The sequence below is a fragment of the Balaenoptera acutorostrata genome, chromosome 5 (assembly GCF_949987535.1).
Source record: "Balaenoptera acutorostrata chromosome 5, mBalAcu1.1, whole genome shotgun sequence".
Classification (NCBI taxonomy): Eukaryota; Metazoa; Chordata; class Mammalia; order Artiodactyla; family Balaenopteridae; genus Balaenoptera; species Balaenoptera acutorostrata.
In genome coordinates this window covers 61,500,512-61,520,967 of record NC_080068.1, presented here as the reverse complement: position 1 = coordinate 61,520,967, position 20,456 = coordinate 61,500,512, and the positions used below count along the sequence as shown (strand labels likewise).

At 33.3% G+C, this 20,456-nt stretch overlaps 1 protein-coding gene across 6 annotated transcripts in view; it reads left to right on the top strand.

Annotated features, from left to right (window-relative positions):
* ADGRL3 (adhesion G protein-coupled receptor L3) overlaps positions 1–20,456 on the top strand; it is an 846,510-nt gene that overhangs the window by 783,460 nt on the left and 42,594 nt on the right. For all 6 annotated transcript variants that reach the window (XM_057547223.1, XM_057547222.1, XM_057547220.1 and 3 more), the window contains one exon: positions 18,916–19,084. In XM_057547223.1, coding sequence (XP_057403206.1) covers positions 18,916–19,084 — 169 coding nt within the window. The remainder of the gene's footprint in view (positions 1–18,915; positions 19,085–20,456) is intronic.

Sequence of the window (20,456 nt, the reverse complement as noted above, 5' to 3'; positions counted from 1 at the left end):
TGTTTTCTTTGTTTCTATTTCATTTTTTCTGCTCTGATATTTATGATTTCTTTCCTTCTACTAACTTTCTGTTTTGTTTGTTCTCCTTTCTCTAGTTCCTTTAGGTGTAAGGTTAGATTGTTTATTTTTGTTGTTTCTTGAGGTAGGCTTGTATTGCTATAACTTCCCTCTTAGAACTGCTTTTGCTGTATCCCGTAGGTTTTGGATCATCGTGTTTTCATTGTAATTTGTCTCTAGGTATTTTTTGCCTTCCTCTTTGATTTCTTCAGTGATTTCTTGGTTATTTAGGAACGTATTCTTTAGCTTCCATGTGTTTGTGTTTTTTACTTTTTTTTCCCCTGTAATTGATTTCTAATCTCATAACATTGTGGTCAGAAAAGATGCTTGATATCATTTCAATTTTCTTAAATTTACCAACGATTGATTTGTGACCCAAATGTGATCTATCCTGGAGAATGTTCCATGTGCACTTGAGAAGAAAGTGTAATCTGCTGTTTTTGGATGGAATGTCCTATAAATATCAATTAAATCTATCTGGTCTGTTGTGTCATTTAAAGCTTGTGTTTCCTTATTAATTTTCATTTTGGATGATCTGTCCATTGGTGTAAGTGAGATATTAAAGTCCCCCACTATTATTGTGTTATTGTAGATTTCCTCTTTTTTAGCTGTTAGCAGTTGCCTTCTATATTGAGGTGGTCCTATGTTCAGTGCATAAATATTTACAATTGTTATATCTTCTTCGTGGATTGATCCCTTGATCATTATGTAGTGTCCTTCCTTGTCTCTTGTAACATTCTTTATTTTAAAGTCATTTTTATCTGATATGAGTATTGCTACTCCAGCTTTCTTTTGATTTCCATTTGCATGGAATATCTTTTTCCATCCCCTCACTTTCAGTCTGTATGTGTCCCTAGGTCTGAAGTGGGTCTCTTGTAGACAGCATATATATGGGTCTTGTTTTTGTATCCGTTCAGCAAGCCTATGTCTTTTGGTTGGAGCATTTAATCCATTTACGTTTAAGGTAATTATCGATATGTATGTTTCTATGACCATTTTCTTATTTGTTATGGGTTTGTTTTTGTAGGTCCTTTTCTTCTCTTGTGTTTCCCACTTAGAGAAGTTCCTTTAGCATTTGTTGTAGAGCTGGTTTGGTGGTGCTGAATTCTCTTAGCTTTTGCTTGTCTGTAAAGCTTTTGATTTCTCCATCGAATCTGAATGAGATCCTTGCTGGGTAGAGTAATCTTGGTTGTAGTTCCTTCCCTTTCATCACTTTAAATATATCATGCCACTCCCTCTAGCTTGTAGAGTTTCTGCTGAGAAATCAGCTGTTAGCCTTATGGGGGTTCCCTTTAAATGAAAAAATTTGTCATTTTTCCCTTGTTGCTTTCAATAATTTTTCTTTGTCTTTAATTTTTGTAAATTTGATTACTATATGTCTCGGCGTGTTTTTCCTTGGGTTTATTCTGCCTTGTACTCTCTGTGCTTCCTGGGCTTGAGTGGCTATTTCCTTTCCCATGTTAGAGAAGTTTTCAACTATAATCTCTTCAAATATTTTCTTGGGTCCTTTCTCTCTCTGTCTTCTCCTTCTGGGACCCCTATAATGTGAATGTTGTTGTGTTTAATGTTGTCCCAGAGGTCTCTTATGGTGTCTTCATTTCTTTTCCTCCTTTTTTTTTTATTCTGTTTCGTGGCAGTGAATTCCACCATTCTGTCTTCCAGGTCACTTATCCGTTCTTCTGCCTCAGTTATTCTGCTATTGATTCCTTCTAGTGTATTTTTCATTTCAGTTACTGTATTTTTCATCTCTGTTTGTTTGTTCTTTAATTCTTGTAGGTGTTCGTTCTTTAACTCTTCTAGATCTTTGTTAAACATGTCTTGCATCTTCTCTGTCTTTGCCTCCATTCTTTTTCCAAGGTCCTGGATCATCTTGACTATCATTATTCTGAATTGTTTTTCTGGATGGTTTCCTATCTTCACTTCATTTAGTTGTTTTTCTTGGGTTTTATCTTGTTCCTTCATCTGGTACAAAGCTCTCTGCCTTTTCATCTTGTCTATCTTTCTGTGAATGTGGTTTTTTTCCCACAGGCTGCAGTATTGTAGTTCTCTTCTTGCTCTGCTGTCTTCCCTCTGGTGGATGAAGCTATCTAAGAGGCTTGTGCAAGTTTCCTGATAGAAGGGAGTGGTGGTGGGTAGAGCTGGGTGTTGCTCTGGTGGGCAGAGCTCAGTAAAACTTTAATCCACTTGTCTGCTGATGGGTGGAGCTGGGTTCCCTCCCTGTTGGTTGTTTGGACTGAGGCGACCCAACCCTGCAGCCTACCTGGCTCTTTGGTGGCGCAATGGTGGACTCTGGGAGGGCTCACACCAAGGAATACTTCCCAGAACTTCTGCTGCCATTGTCCTTTTCCTCATGGTGAACAACAGCCACCCCTGACTCTGCAGGAGACCCTCCAACACTAGCAGGTAGGTCTGGTTCAGTCTCCCATGGGGTCACTTCTCCTTCCCCTGGGTCCCGAGGTGCACACTACTTTGTGTATGCCCTCCAAGAGTGGAGTCTCTGTTTCCCCCAGTCCTGCTGAAGTTCTGCAATCAAATCCCTCTAGCCTTAAAAGTCTGATTCTCTAGGAATTCCTCCTCCTGTTGCCAGACCCCCAGGTTGGGAAGCCTGACGTGGGGCTCAGAACCTTCACTCCAGTGGGTGGACTTCTGTGGTATAAGTGCTCTCCAGTTTGTGAGTCACCCACCCAGCAGTTATGGGAATTGATTTTATTGAGATTGCACCCCTCCTACCATCTCATTGTGGCTTCTCCTTTGTCTTTGGATGTGGGGTATTTTTTTGGTGAGTTCCAGTGTGTTCCTGTCGATGATTGTTCAGCAGTTAGTTGTGATTCCATTGCTCTCGCAAGAGGGAGTGAGCACACGTCCTACTCTACCATCTTGAAACAATCTCCATTTCTTCATTTTTTAAAAATGTAATTGCTGTGTATTTTCCTTGGATGTTAAACATTTGAATAAAGATTCAAAAACAGGTACATGTATTTAGCAATATCTTGTTTAATTCTGTCTTATAAAATTAAATCATGTATATTATGGGGTAAACTCAAAAATACTATCCTAAAATGATTTCATTCACTTTTAACATATTTATTTTAATATAGTTTCAGCTTATAAACAATTATACATGGAATTAATAGAGTTAGAACTGTAGATTTCAACTCTAAATGAAAGCATTTGAATCACTTTTGAATTATTTCCAAGCAGATAATTTTCCTTTTCAATATATAAGCCAATTTTTACCCCAGTGAATACTTAGGGTCCTAGTTCTTTAAAGCATAAAGTGGAAAATAGGATTACTTACAAAGGCTGAATGAAGTACATATGAAATCTCATGGATATCATAATCTGGCAGCTTTTAAGAGCTGTCTTGGTTGCTATAGTCAGAACCTACTAGAAATTACGTTTTTTCCTAATATAGCTCTGTTTGAAATGACACAAATTATTTTAAATTGAAATTTTTATTTAGTACAATGATTATATGTTTATAAATTGGGCTGAGAGACTTTTAGCCTGCCAATCCTAATCAACCCATGTTTCAAATGCTTCTTGGAGATGTTTAAAGTAAAAATTTATGGGTAATATTAAGTTAAATATTATATCCTATTTTGAGTCACATACTGTAGGTAAAAATTTAGTCATAGATTCTGAAATAAACAACCTGTACTCTGGTTCTGCCCTTAAATCAACTATAATGGCTGCACTTGATCCAACATCAATTCGAGATTTCATGTATTGTGTCTATTTGAAACTATGTGCAAAATAACAAGACAGATCTTAACTTATTGAAGTTTTGCTATGTGGTAGGTACGGTTCTGCATCCTCTACATGTGTAAATTTAATCTTTGCAATAACCCTTTGAGGTTTCTAAAAGGGTAATTAGCTCACCTTAAGACCTCACAGCTAGTTAGTGCCAAAACTTGGATTCCAACAGGCAGTCTGGCTTCAGTGTCCATTTTTTTACTCATCACCATATATTCCTTGTTATATCACATTGTACTTCTATAAATAAATTAAATTGTGCTTCATTTAAGAGTTTTTTAGTAAATATCATTTTAGATTGAAGACATGCTTAAAGAAGCTTTAAATTCAAATATTGATTGGAATACATGACCTAAAAGCCCCGCCTTTAAAATCCTGTGATTATTTTAATATTTTAAGTTATGAACTGTAAAATTAGGTTAGAAACATTCAATTTTCAAGAGTCTTAATGTCACAGCAGTCTTGTCAGAATTAGAGGTAGAGTTTTCAGAGTTACTAGTATTCAAAGTGAATTACTGAATGAAACCGCCCAAGAAGAATGTTATTTTGGTAAAGGTGACTCAGAAAGTATAGTCAATAAGGTAAATAAAAAATTATGTCATATAACCCAAGAATAGAAGAACTATAGTTGAATAGTTCTATTCTATTCAACTATAGAATATTGCTGAGTACTCAAGTATGATAAGATGGAAAGAGTTGACAAGGGATTTGGCAGTGACAGGGGCATTGTGGAGTTAGGAACATATGCCTAAATAGAGTGGCTTTTATGAAAATGAGAAGTGACTGAGTATGAATTACAAAACTCTTGATAAATTTTTCAGGAAAGGATAACACAAAAGATTCTTGGAGAATCTCTGGGATCTGGAAGGTGTTTTGTTTTGTTTTGTTGTTTTGTTTTTTAAAGTAAGAAATACTAAGGTGTGTTTGAGGATGGGGGTGAGCCAATAGAGGAGGAGATATCGATAAAAACAGAAGAGACAGGAGCACAGTTCTTGAGAAGCGTCAGAATGAATGGATATGTCGGCTTTATAAGAGCAGAGGCACTTCTCTCATTATAATAGGAGGGAAGACAGTGTGTGTGGCTACTGTTGAAAGTAGTTGATAGATGTGGTGTTGGAAAGATGAGAATATTTCTGTCAGTAGTCTTGTTTGAGTTCTCCCAGAAGTGGACTCTGAGCCAAGGATTCAGCTCAAACAATTTATTATGGAAGTGCTTTCAGAGAAAATCAGTAAGAAAGTAAAGGGAAGCAAGGGGATAGATAAGAGGAAGAAGCTATGCAAGGTTGTCATTTTGGGTGAAGTCTCAGACTGACCCTGATCCTAAAGGGAGCTCTGGAGTGTAAATTACACTTTGGAACTGTCTTAAGGCAGTTAAGGTATAGGAGCTGGAATTCTGTAACTTCACACCTGTTCATAATTGATTACAGGCTTGCCGAAGGGGGGTGGGGAGCGGTTGTGAGAGTGGAATGTAAACTCCCAGACACTACTGGCTGTATGGGCATAGCAGCTCTGGTGCCCCAAAACAGTCATCTGTGGGTCACAGGGGCAAGTGTTTAGCAGCTAAACATGCAGCAGATGAGTGATAAATTCAGGAGCTGTGCAAGCGATTGTGAGGTCTGGAAAGTGCACCAGTGCATTTGCAACTGTTAGATTGTTTCTATTTTTTTTTTTTTTTTGTAAGGAAATAGGAGGCAATACTCAGCTAAGGGGGTTGGGATGAAAAGGAAGTTTGAGGTTGAAGGAAGATGTGAAATATTCCTTATGGGGAAGGGGAAAGCATATGTGCTAGGGGAGTTTAGTTGGCTTTTGGATATTGGCTGTTAGACATTTGTTGTCATGAATTTGACATGTCTTCAGTAGTCATGGTTGTGTGTTTTTTCATCAATGCTCACCTATCCAGGGTTGCATATTGTTTCAAATCATTAAGGATGAGAGGAGAAGTAAGAAAGTGAAGGTCATAGAATCTAGTCTGGCCAAGCGGGAAATGATGGACACAAAAGGGGTGATACATAGTGAAAATGTGGAGAGACAGAAAAATGGGAGGTCTGGAGATGCTACTAGGATAACAAAAACAAGAGGAAATAAATGGTGGTAGTAAATATTTGATGGCAAGAACCTCAAAGGAGCTGGGGGTTTGGACGGAAGAGAAACAGTAGTTTGGCAGTGCCACTTCTACTGCCTGAGTTGTAAGAGAACCAATATTTGAGTTTGTGTGGTCTTCAGGGAAGGCACTGTCAGCAGGAACCAATTTTACTTAAAGCATGAAGGTGACAAAAACACACAGGGATGAAGATTAGAATGTAGGGGAATTTGTTGATATTGGACCAAGAATTTCAAAGGACAGTATGGAATTTGGGGGGAGGAAGAGAAATGTGGAAATTTGATTGGATTAAGGGATATACAAAGAAATTTTAGAGTAAGTGGATGGAACAAGCTTGGAACCATTTTTGTTGTCCAAATTCATTACTTACTGTCTTCTTGCAGTCACTTACAATCTTGGGCAATAGAGTTCCTACCCAGTATCAATGGAAAATCCCCCTAGGTGGATGAGAACACTACTTACACTCTGCCTTAGATACATACATTTTCTCCCCAAGTTCTAGAAAATACCAAGATACATAATCTTAAGAATCACATCTCAGGCTATTTAACTATATTCCAATTTCATAAAAGAAGGCTAAAATGCTCTATGATTAAAGGTAATAAATAGATGATCACTGATTGGCAAATTAATCATCTCAAAGGTTATGTGCTACACAAATGGACTGAAAAACTTACCAACACATTCTGGGTACATATCAGTTTTCCTTAATTCCAAGGGAATACCTCTCATTTAAATAAAAACAACATTAAGGTAAACAGCACTCTTTCAGACTTCAGCTTTTCTCATTCTCCTACTCTCCAGGAGTGCTTTTTAACAGGAGTGTTACTTTGTTTTAGAAAAGTTTACCTCATATTAAAAGTGGTGAAAGCATGTAAGTCATAGTTATTTTAAATAAAGGACTGTGTAGTAAATCATTGGATTTGTAATTAAAACGTGTAGACAGTATAGTGGAATGTTAAGTGTCTTGAGCTACTCAGTCCACACTTGAAAATTTCCTAATCTGATTTTCTCTTGGCTGAATCCCAATTGTTCTTGGATTTTTCCATTACATACAATTATGTATTTTTAAAAGATCTGTCAACAAAGTCCCTGGCACTTTTATAAATGTGCTATTTGAGTATGTATTCTAGAATACTCTGGAATGTCGTTTGTAGAAGTTAACATTTTCAATCAGACATTGAAACGTGCTAATACAAAAATTCTCTCAGTTCCAGAACTGAGATTGATAGTGTAAGGTTATAATTTCAAACTGTTTAATTATGAGATAAAGAAAACAAGCCATCAGTGTGAAAAGTAATAATTTATCAGCAAAAGTATTGACATGATTGAATATTAATATATTACATATACCAAGATGTAAGTTAAAAAACTGGCACATATTCTTTACAATAGTCATTGTCATTGCACTTTTCTCATTTTGCTGCCTTCTTTGAATTTACCACATCTTGCTCAGTTAGGTGTAGAAAGATTTCTAAAATTTCCAGATCTCCCACTCAGTAACTTTCATTCATGCAATAAAACAATAAAAATGTAACATCTCAGTTAATACCTACAGGAACCCTATTGGTAAAATGATTATGCTCATTTATTTCTATTAGATTTTTTAATGTTTTAAAAAATGTTTTAATTTTTTCCCATTTTTTTCTGTTAGCTTTTTGGTAAACTTTCCCTTTTGCTTGCTAACATACAACTTGAATGCTTTGGCTATTGCATGTATCTTCTCCCAGCCTGTCATGTCTCTGTTGATTTTGCCTTTGTTACAGAGAGCAATATATATATTTAAATAATCTTTTTTTTTTTTCCTCTATAACTTTTGACGTCTTTGGAGGACATTTTGTGTTTCTTATATAAAGAGCCAAATTTCCAACATCATTTGCCAAATAATCCATCCTTTTCCTCCAGATTTGTGCTGCTACACTATTCCATATCAAATCTGTCTTCTATTCCGAGGACATACACTTCGTTCCTCTACCATTACCACATTATTACCAAAACTTGCTTAGTATCTGGTAGAATGAGTCCTCCCATTTTGATCATCTTTCAAAACTGCTTTAACTACTCAGACTTTCATTTTCTTTCACATAAATTTCAGAATCAGTTTCTAAAGTTCTTCTGATATATTCCTTACCATTCTGGAATAATTGATCATGATATTTATGCACCATTAGATTTTGCTATTTAATAGCTTATTTAGGATTTTTATGTAAGATTTTTTTTTAATAAATTTATTTTATTTATTTATTATTATTATTATTATTTTTTGGCTGTGTTGGGTCTTCGTTTCTGTGTGTGGGCTTTCTCTAGTTGTGGCGAGCGGGGGCCACTCTTCATTGTGGTGCGCGGGCCTCTTACTGTTGCGGCCTCTCTTGTTGTGGAGCACAGGCTCCAGATGTGCAGGCTCAGTAATTGTGGCTCACGGGCCCAGTTGCTCCACGGCATGTGGGATCTTCTCAGACCAGGGCTCGAACCTGTGTCCCCTGCATTGGCAGGCAGATTCTCAACCACTGCGCCACCAGGGAAGCCCTATGTAAGATTTTAAATAAAATGTTCTTATTTATTTTTTATTCTCTTAAACTGTCCCCACGTAGTAAATTATAGTAGTCTCATAAAGTTTTTCTTCCTTTTTGTTTAGGCCTGTCCTATGTGAAAAAAGGATTATTTGTTACTTTAATATTAGATAGAACTTATTTGTAAAATGTTCGGGGTCTAGAGGCTTTTTTGGAGATGTAGCAACAGAAGGATAATTGTTCATGTGCATCTATGCATATTTTATTAGTTATTGATTTCTAATTTAACGTCATGATCATCAGAGACTACATTCTGATTGATGTTGATTCTTAGTACTTTATTTAGGCTGCACTTTGGCCTAAAATGTGATTGATTTAAGAATTGTTATTTTGGTATTTGGAGCTTTTGTGTATCTATAAAATTGGATTTATTTACTATATTTGCTTAAATTTTCTATAACATTTAAAAATTTTTTCTTACTGACATAAATTTAAGATTATATTTAGATTTCTAGTAATAAATTTAATTAGGAACAACGACATCTTACAGGGCTTCTGTATTAGAAGCAGAATTGTGGTAGAGATCTTGTGTCATTAACTAGGTCTACTCATTGTCCAGATAACTAGCTGGGGCATAGACTATTCTTTTCTTGGTCCATGAAACTCTAAAAAGATCCTAGTAAGATTGTTTTATTCATTGTGAAGGTGAGTAAAGTAAGTAATGAAGGTTAAATTACTTGACCAAAATTAAATAAAACTTGTCTGCTTCCTATTGTGTTTCAAGGCCTCCCTTTGTTCCATTTATTGGCATCTTAGTAAGTACAAACATGTTTTAAATACTCAGTTGTGCTTTTTTTATGTTTTAGTTGTTCTTACAAGCAGTTTATAATAAGGTGTTTATTCACAGAAGGGTTATGATGAATGTTTCTGTTGCAAGTTGTTGAAATGAGAGGTGATGATACCATATGGTATGAGAAAGAGTATAACAGCCATTCAACCTGTCAGAACACATTTGGCAAGAATATCAAAAAGTTATTAATTTCCTGACTTATTTTACTTAAGTTAAAAGTTTGTATATCTTCTAAGTTGCAAAAAAAAACCCTGAAAGTAATATATTCTTTAAAGTACTTCCTCTCTTTGCATTCCAATGACCAGATTTTATCAGCTCTCTTGTTCTAAAGAGTCAGTGAATTCTAAGACTCATGTAAGTCTGAAAAACACTGGCCCTTCAATAGTGAACCAGGAAACAGGATTTTAACTATAAGTATTAATAAATAAAAGATAAGTTGCCATTATTTTATAGATCTTGAGATGTTTCTTACTAAAACCACAGTTTTCATAGATTACAAGATAAAAATTACTAATTAGAAATACAGATTTTTCTTTATATATTTTGTCATTTACTTTATCTTTCCTATTCAAAGTTTCAAGTTTTCAAAAAATCATAAGAAAATATTAATAAAGTTCAATATTACAACATATATCTCAATGAATTTTCATGAACATTTCACATAATTTTATGTCCTTTGTTTCTTATTTTATGGTCAAATGATTACATTTAGTGAAACATGGCAGTTACTTAGTGGACTTTTTGACACTGAAGATACTATATATTTATGAATTAAATTTGGATTTCTTATGTAATCCAGAGGACTCTGGGTTTCTATTTTAATGTGCATTAGTCATCTGAATATAACCCATTTCAAATGAGAATGTAAAAATTCATAGCATTTACTAAGCCTAAAGAAATCTTAGAATGAAATATTGGATAAACTGAAGCTTTCTAAATGTAAATAATAGAGATCATTTCAGAAAGAGACAGTAGTTCCCTCTTCCTCTTTGGATTTCTACTTAATATATGAATTTCCAAAACACTTAAAAGGAAAACTATGTTTGTGTTTTTTCCCTATAGCTTGTTTTTTGAGGTCAGAAAGTCAATACACAACAGTAAATGTAATAGCACATATGTATATAGTACTTTTGTATGTTAAAATTTTGTGTATTTGAATAATTTTTGTATATTAAATAAAAGTTCCAAGCCCTTTTATTTAATACACACAACAGCCCTATGAACAGAGTTCTGTATTTATCCACATTTCGCAGATGAAGAATGTGAGGCTCAGAGAAGTTGAATAATTAGCCCAAGTTTGCAGCGTTAGTAGAATGCTCAGCTGGCATCCAAATGCAGGCAGGCTGATTCACAAATCCATACTTTCAGTCACTATGATATACTATCTTTCATATATTAATAGTAATAAGTAATCATACAGTGATCTTATTTGCTTCCAACATGATTCCAAAATTTTATATCTTATTTGCATGGCATCTTCCAATTCATTTTTATAACTCTGATAGATGGAGATACTAAACTGTAATAAGTTTGTAGCTGTCTGTGTACAATATACTAATTCATTATTCATTCTCATAATTGATACTCCTAATTTCTTTCATATATGTTAGTTCTTTGACCATATTATATTGAGTTATAAAAATTTGTATAACATTGAGTTGTGGAGATAATATAATTAAAGTTTTATTAGTTATTGATTTAATATTTATTGATCCTGATTTATTATACTGAATTCTGCCTAATTTCAGACTTACCCAATTCATCAGCAGTGTGAAATCTGTGATTAAAAATTTAATATTGGTGTATGCTCTCAAATCTCCAATACTATTGTAAGAAAATTGAGGCATGGGAATGAAAATGTTTATGATATATTCGAAACCATTTATTTTAGTTATTTGGTTCATTTCATTCTCCTCTTAATATTTTTATATGAACAAAATGTAGAAATATAGCTTTTAGTAGTACTACTTTAATAGTAGTAAAATCCACAGTTGAAATAAAATCGTCTTCTCTGTTTATAATTTTTATATTTATATTATATAACTTAAATATTTTGAAAGGATTTTTAATATCTTTGATAGTTAGTGATTTAAACATAAGACCATGATGAAACATTGCTTATATTCTACTCAAAAATGTTGAATTACATTCTAAATGACGTTTCCTTTTAATCTTCCTATACTGGTTGAAAAAAAGAGAGAGAACTGAATAATAATGTAATTCTAGGATGGTAGAGTCCCACTAATATAAAGTACCTTTGAAAGAAATATAAAGCTGTCAAGATTTCTATCATAAGTGTTACAAACTGATTGAGCATTTTCAATACAGTGAGGTATAAACATTGATATGTTTAGATTTTTCTCTGATCACTACTCTTCCAACTATGCTATCTCAAATATCCCTTAACCAACCTGGTAACAGATATCTTAATGACATCTTAGACAGATCTTGATGCTTTGCCAGTCTATTCTGGTTATTAAATGTCTGACCAATTTAAAACTTAAATAACATCCCATTTAAAACATACTTCCTTCATTGCCTGTTAAGATTTGTGGCTGGGGGATTCATACAAGTAAAGGTGTTTTTTTTCTTCCTCTTTGCACTATTTTATGTATTCTATGAACATTGCAATCTTAAAAGGCCATGTCTTTACTCTTCCAGTTTTAAAGATTGGGGACACATATACACTATTGATACTATGTATCAAATAGATAACTAATGAGAACATACTGTATAGCACAGGGATCTCTACTTAATGCACTGTGGTGACCTAAATGGGAAGAAAATCCAAAAAAGAGGGGATTATGTATATGTATAGCTGATTCATTTTGCTGTACAGTAGAAACTAACACAACATTGTAAAGCAACTATACTCCAATAAAAATTAATTAAAAATAAATAAATAAAGACTGGGGACTCCTGGATTTGGTAGTATGACAAAGCAGTGTCTCATAGATCACTTCTAAATAAAGTCTGTTAGCTTGGGTTGCTAGAATATGGGTAACTGAATCCTCTTTATCCTCAATTTGAGAGCCTCATTATCGAAGAGGGGCAACTGGGAAAGCCCACTCAACATACAGATACATAAGTATTTATTACTTTTTTTTTTCTTCAATGAAAAGTGAAGAATACTTTCATTTTGAGAAACTTACTCATATTACCTTTATCATTCCTACAGTAACCCAAACCAAATCCAAGGGGAAAAATCTTTATTTGTTTGATATAATTAGTTTTATATCAGGGAAAGTAAATTCAGCTGCATACTGAACCTGGAAATGCTGGAGCACTAACCAGAATGTATATATACCTCATGATCTCACTCCTTCTCGCTGTTAAATATACAGTTCACTCACCAACACCAATTAGCTAATTCGACAATTCCAGAGGATCCCAGAATGTATTAGTCTTGAAGTTGATGAGATCAACAATTCTGCCTAAAGGCATTCATTTTCCTTTACCTGTTGTGATTTATCAACGACCAGATCTTTTGGCTTGGGGATTAAATTCTCAAATATGGCTCTCATGACTCCATCTTTCTTCACACCAAACCTTACCCATGCCACTATTTTTTAAAATTCTGTACTATTTTATATAATAAAAGGGAAAGTTTAAAACTATTTTTAAAATTAATGTTCTTTATATCTTGAATTTTATGTAATATTTCCTTCAAAAATTTTGTCAAAAAACATTATACTTTAAACTGTTAAAGTCAGAGAAAAAATATCCTATAACGAATCTGATTCATTCATATTGTTTCTGTCCATTTATCATCTGTCTATACTGATATACTATATTATGAGTCTTTATATCATAGCATTAATTTATAAATTAATGTTTTGGTTAAGAAATCTATCCTCTTGAAGATATATTTTTTACTAAGCTTCTATGGGGCTAGATTTTAATGTTCTTTGGAATTGTAGAATATATAAGCATATGCATAATTATTATCAATCTATGCAAAGGCCCCTAACAATTCTGATCTTGATTCTAATGATCACTTTTAAAGATAATTTTATGACATTAATGTTTAAATAAAGCTTTCAAATTTAGATGTAAGAATAAAATGATAAAATGTCTGATGAAAGAAAAGTGGATATGCTAAAGAAAGGAGAGTCTTTTTTTCTTACTGTGCCTTGAAAATTGTACAATATGTTTTACTTCATTTTCAGTGTCACCATTTATAAATTCTAAGATAACCTGTAAGTTCCTATTAATGTCTGCCAAGAGCATCTTAAGCCTTTGTGTCCATATTTTCATAAAACCTTAAAATAATTGCAGTAAAATTGTTTTAGTCCTACACCTTGGAATGAAGTTTTGTTTCAATGGACTTTCATTGGTAAATCAAAATGAAAATTATTCAGCTTTAGAAACTAGTTACGTAGATATGTTTTTTAGAATAAAAAAATGAATCTATAGCATACAGCTTTAGCACCATAACTGGTGGCAACATTATCATCAATTTAATTTAGATTTGATGGAGAGACATTCTAAAACTAGATATTCTAAGCCAATAGAATATCTGACAAAATGATGGAAGGCACTGAAATATTATAGATAATCTTTAGTGATCTTTAGATTTTGAACCATTGTATATTATTCATGTCATCCTGGAAGTAAAATTAATGAATAGTTCTTTGCCATTAGCATGAATTTCTATACTGAATATGAACTAGAGATTCTTATAGCTAAAAGATACAAATTAAATGCTTTAGCAATTATTGCATAGGCTAAGACACTATAAAAATTACTCTAAATTATAGTTGCTTAAACTTATATGGGTCTAGAATAAGTGGTCTAAATCTAATACGATGGCTCCACATCAATAAACAGCTTTCTTTCTAGGTCTGTCACTTTCTCCTAGCAAAAGAGAAGGAAAAAAAAAATGGTCAAAGGAAGCCCAATTCCAATCCTTTAATTGGCAAGACCCAGAAATGTCACAGTTCACTTCTGTTCACATTCCTGTGGACACTACTTAAACACATAGCTATAGCTAACTCTAAGTAAAGCTGGAATTGCTATCTTTGTTATTGAGTAGAGCAAGCGGCTGATCCCCACAATTACCAACAAAAACTGCTGAATTGCACCCTGATATCTCTCTTTAGTGGTTCTCATTAAAGGCAAACATCTCACTCCAGCCATTACAGTGCAAGTTCTGTATTTTATTTTTTGAAACATTTGGATAGCTTAATAAAATTTTGTAGAGTGTTTTTGCGTGTTTTCCTACATGCTAACGTCTGAAACTTTCTTTACTTAACATTGTCCTATACAGATTAAGATACAGTCATTCCAATCATGAACTTGGCATCACAGATGGAATATATTGATGCAATGGGAATGCATACAATGGAATAAATATCATGTTATTAAGTTCTGTAACTTTTCAATGTTAGTAGAAGTACAGGATTTTCTTTTTTGGCACAGTTTACAGCTGTTAAATATGATCAATTCTTAGAAATTCTTCTCTGTTTATCTTTTCACATACCCATGGCTTTATTTAAATTTCTCTTGGAATTTCATTTCCTGGCTTAAAACTCTCTCTAGTCCAGCACTGTCCAATTGAACTTTCTGTGAAGACAGAAATGTTCTAGAACTACACTGTCCAATATGGCAGCTACTGAAGCTTTTAAGTACTTGTAACTAGTGTGATTAAGGAACTGAATTTTAAACTTTATCTCATTTTAATGAATTTAAATTTAAACAAACCCATGTGGCCAGTAACTCCATATCAGACAGCATGGTTAGTCACTCCCTGCTCCATCTACAAACTTATTTCTGCCACATCTATTTTACATCATAATATTACTCCTGAAACATCCTCAAATGAATTTAACTATTCAACATTTATTATTTGGTGTTTTATTCTTTGGGTAAGAAATTCTGTATTTTCATTGTGAAAATAGTCTAATAATAACTATGTGATATTTATCAAACACAATATGTCAGGCAGTGTTCTGAGCACTCGATACACAGTATATCATTTCATTATCACAAGAAAATTACCACCATTTTATAGATGTATAAACTGACACAACCACAGGCTAATAAATTTTTTGCCTAAGATCAAATTGCTAGTAAGTGAATAAGTTAGGATGTAAACCTCAGGCAAACTGGCTTCAAAGCCCAGGCTCTCACTCTATTCTTTACCCTTTCATCACCCTGGAGAGTAAGGTTTTTTATCAGTGGTTCTCTTTGTTCAAAATGCATCACAGTTGGGACCTTTCTAAGAGCTTTACTTGTGTATGCATAATATCAGAAACTATTGCCTCTTGCAAGAGGTAAGAGAAAAGAGGACACAGTTTGCTGTTTCTTTTCTGTCCTATCACAATTCACTGAGCAGCAACTATGTTTGTAAAAAAATATCCAAAATATCCCTTAACTAATCTTTACTAATTTGGCGCTTGGATCTCATTTTATCAGGATGATACTAAATAGATTAGTATATATAAGTGATAATGAACAGGTGCCATCTGTTTGCTCCTATTACTACAAAAGATTATTCAAAATTTTTTCTCAGTGCACTATCAGAAAGAATTTTAAAGTAGTTGGGTTGATTATTTTTAAAGGGCTATAATGTTCAGATTTAACTCAGGTCAATCATCTGCAAGTTAAAATTACTCAGAAGTGTACTGTCCATAATTAAGTAATCTTACCTTCTAATATTATACAATAAGAAGACCTTTAGGTGACATGAAATCTGTCATTTTAAGTATGCCCCCAAGCCTTTTCCAGATTGCTCATAAGATTTCTTATTCTCTAGAGAAATGTGATCTCTTAGAAATAAATGTCTCTGTCAAGTCACAAGTAATATGAGCATATGATGAAAAAATGGAATTTTTTAGTCTCATAAGGGATATTGCAGTATTGTAAAATTGATTTTATTCCTCGTTATTTAAGTTCTCATGGTCATTTTAGGATTTACCTTTTAGATATAAAGGGAGGTTTATGATGCCTTTTAGGGAGGTGGGGGACAGAGGCCTTTGGGGACCAGGAGAATATTTTTCATATGAAATTCTTTGTCATAAGATGCTAATGTTGGTGTTCTTGTCTTTATGTCTATGCATTCTTTAGCTATGAGGATAACAGACCCTTCATCAAGTAAGAATGACCTGAATGGCTGATAAATTCCATTTATCAGTGTGGTCCCATGAACCAGCTGTCAGATCAGTACTGAAAAATCATTAGAGCTTCTGTCATTCACATTGAGGCAGAAGAGCAAACTGTGCAGGAAAATAATCAGGCATACAACTTCTATGCAGAATAAATATGCTGCAGGTGTATTGCCAGAAAAATTCTGCTTCACCTCTTTTAATTGGATATCACCTGAATTTAGTGCCACAGTAATAGCAACTTCATGTGGTACAGACTTGTTTTGCTTTTAATAGATTTCTCCTTTCATTTCGATGTGCTCCTCTGTGTTGCATATGTCCTCATTTCTGTTGTTTGTTTGGACATCATTCATCTAAAATTATTTCGTGATTTAGTGTTATATCTTCAAATGATCTCAGGGGTATGAAACTACCCAACTGCAAATGAAACTAATGAATTTTTAGGTTCAATATCCAAAAGAGGGGAAAATACCTCCTTCAAAAATTAAACTTTACATATGCAAAATTGTCTTTTCAAATCTCGATACGTCACTTGATTGTTGATCTAATTGTTCATGAACGTATCTTTTAAATTTCTAAAACAAAGCTACAAGTCTGTACTAATCTATAAGCATAAACACAAATGCTAATATTTGGGCTTTTTTTCCTTTGTACATTTTAAAATTACATGTCCTGTAATTAAGATTGGCAACCTTTGGGTGACCTTGCTGTAGACTTTCAGTTTGTTCTTCTGGTGAAGAGTCCTTTGTTTTCATTTTCTCCAATACCATTGCACTTACTTCTTCATGCTCTTGCTTATTTTTTTCTTTTGAAGTTGGGCTCATCACTCTTTTATATCATTAACACTTGGGCCCATCATGTGTTTTCTAGTAGATAATAGCTGGCTTGAGTATTTTATCTTATCATTTTATTTCTAAATCTGAAGAGCAATTTTGACTTGATTTAATGGCGACTCTTCCCATTTTTCCTTATTCCAATACCTGTCAACAAATAAGAGCTTTACCTTGAAAGTTCCCATACTTCTGAATCTGCTTGTAAAATAAGATATTAATATCTAAGATGTTTTCTTATTTGTATAAGCAAACATGCCACATACAATGGCAAGCTTCCTTTAGGGATTCTTTATTCAAGAGTGTTAAAGTTTTAAATTAAGCACATTAAATTTAGTGGATGTTTACATCTGAAATATAGTGGCTGATGGTTGTAGAAGGAAAATGGTAAATATTTGAGACTAATTTTAATAAGACTTTAATAATATTTGACTACTTTGGGACATATCTTTCTTAAGACATAGTTCTCTCTGAAAAATTTATTAAACCCAGCTTCAGATTATAGTAAACATATGTGATTTTGCCCCATCATTTTGCAAAGTTTCAATCCCCATATTTATTCCTTAGACAATGTAAGTAGCAGATAGTAGTCTGCTAAAAATAAATATTAGATTACCATGTTCAGGAAGGTATACTGGGAAAGGAAAGGGTGGGCTCATAAGAGTATAGCGATCTAGACTGTTGGTCCTATTCTATATACTTAGAGAGAAGTTGAGAAGATTCCATTTTCATTTATTGGATTCCCATCTATTGGAAAGATTCATTTTATTTTGATAGTAAATACATAATACATAACTACAAATATATGGACTTGTGTCACCCATTTATTACTATTGTGAATGGCAGCTTGGAGGAAACTAAGGGAATGGAGTGAGAGTGAGAATTTGTCTTCCATTTTGGACTACTTTGTTCATCCCTCTCCATCCCATTCTCAGCTTCATTTTCTCCCACGAGTTTGCAGACACTTCAAAGACATGAAGGTGTCCTGAGCTATTGGGCTTCTTTTCAACAAAGCTGCCAATTGCCCGATTTCCAAAGTCTAGTCCAACATAACCCAAGACACAGCAATCCAAAGGCTGAAAGAGTAGATGGTGATCTAGAGGGGAACTATTTTTTCCCATTTACTGTATCTCACACTTGTTCTGCTTAACTATAGAATCAGACAAATAGAAGTTTAAAATTTTATACAATCTTCCATATACTGGTTCCTTCTGTTTTTGTCTGTAAATTTTTTATGGAAAAAGAGGAAATTTGGAAAAATGGGCTAAAAGTGTATCAGATGAAGAGTCCAATCAAACAAATGTTTGATTAATGGAAAGAGTCCAATCAAACAAATGTTATCATACCAATGAGACCAGTGGAGACTAACATAGCTTTACAGACTCTTCCTCCTTGCCATTCACCATAATTACATCTCCATACCATTTGCATATGTGCTGCAAATACATGAATAATTTAATAGTACAAATCTGCTTTTGCATAAGTGAATTTCTGTGTTTATAGCATTTTCATTCATGTATATCTCCTTAAGCTTGAAAACATGTAAGTTCTCATTAAAATCTTAAAATACTTATACCACCTGTCTTACATTTTCTGTCAATAAAACTGTAACATCTTTTTCAGTGTCAGTATTGTTGATACAATATGACTGTGTTAATTAAAGACAAATTATTTGATAACCCTTAATTTTCTCTTCTCTCTGCAGGTCATGGGTTATAGGTGCAATAGCTCTTCTCTGCCTATTAGGACTGACCTGGGCCTTTGGACTCATGTATATTAATGAAAGCACAGTCATCATGGCGTATCTCTTCACCATTTTCAATTCTCTACAGGGAATGTTTATATTCATTTTCCATTGTGTCCTACAAAAGAAGGTAAGCTAGAATTCTCTATTCAAGAATAAATGGCATACATTCTATGACAGTAAATTACCCATAACATAAATCATTCTTGATGTGTTTGTCTCTAAGAAATAAATATATTCCTTCATTGATTTCATTTTTATAATAGTAAAGACAAAACAGACATAAAATGAAAGCATAAAAGTTGAATGTGCTTAACAACAAAAAACAGAATCAAAATATTTTGATTTGGACAATGTACAAAAATTATATTCTTATAGATTTGACCTTATAGTCTTTAATATTTTTATTGGCAGACACATGGAATTTTTATATTAGGGAGTAGATTTTCTAAGATGTTACGGAGGCATGGGATATATGTATATATATGTACATATATGGCATGGCATAGGAAATATATATTTTTCTGTTTTTTTAAAAACTAATTTGTATTGATATATTCTAGAAAATATAATTATCTAAACATTTTATGATAAAAACATTTATTTTTTAAATGAATGGTGGAAACTTAGTAAAGATCTCTGTATTTCTTTAAAAGCATCTTTTATAAAATCTATGATTTTGATGATTAGAATGCAATATTTAATTTTTATATTGGTCTATTTTTATGATTTTTCACATCTATAAGGACCAAAATATTCATTTTCAAAGTTAATTTTAGCAACTAAATACTTACATTGCATTTTTTTTTTTAATCTCAAGATTGATTTTCTCATCTTACACTGTTTAACTCTATTATAAATGTGGTCTTTGTAGTTCTGACCATATAGACCCCTGAGCCAAGACTGGGTCTGAATCCTAGCTCCTCTACTTAAAGGCTTATGTGACTTTGGGCCATTTAATTAACCTTTATATGCCCCAGTTTCCTCATGTGTAAAATGGAGGTAATAAAAATAATTATGAGATATTGAGAGGTGGCTCTGAAAATGAAATGGCAAGAAGTGAAATTTTTTTCTGAGAAAGAAACTATAAGACCTAAAATTGTTTTTGGAAAATAAAGAGTAAAGATATCCACCTCTACGATTTTTGGCTTGAGAGACTAAGGGAACCTCAAATAAAAGTTGAGAAAGGTGTCCACTTGTCGAGGTGGGTCCAGTTTTATCCTGTTTCAGTTTTATGTGTTGGTAGGTATTAAAAATGTGTTGGCATGATCTTAAATACAGGCTAGAATAGTAATGATGACTCAGACCTGTAAATGTAAGTTACAGAAAAGAAAAGAGGTTATGATGTTAGAATGGATGGATTCTAATCTAATGGATTAGAATTAACTTAGAAAAGAGGTTGTGTTGGAATGAATGAATCTTCCCAAATACTTAGTGTACACACACCCCAAATTGCAGTCCCTTAACCTAATAAAGGTTTTTTTTACTCATTGCCCAATTGA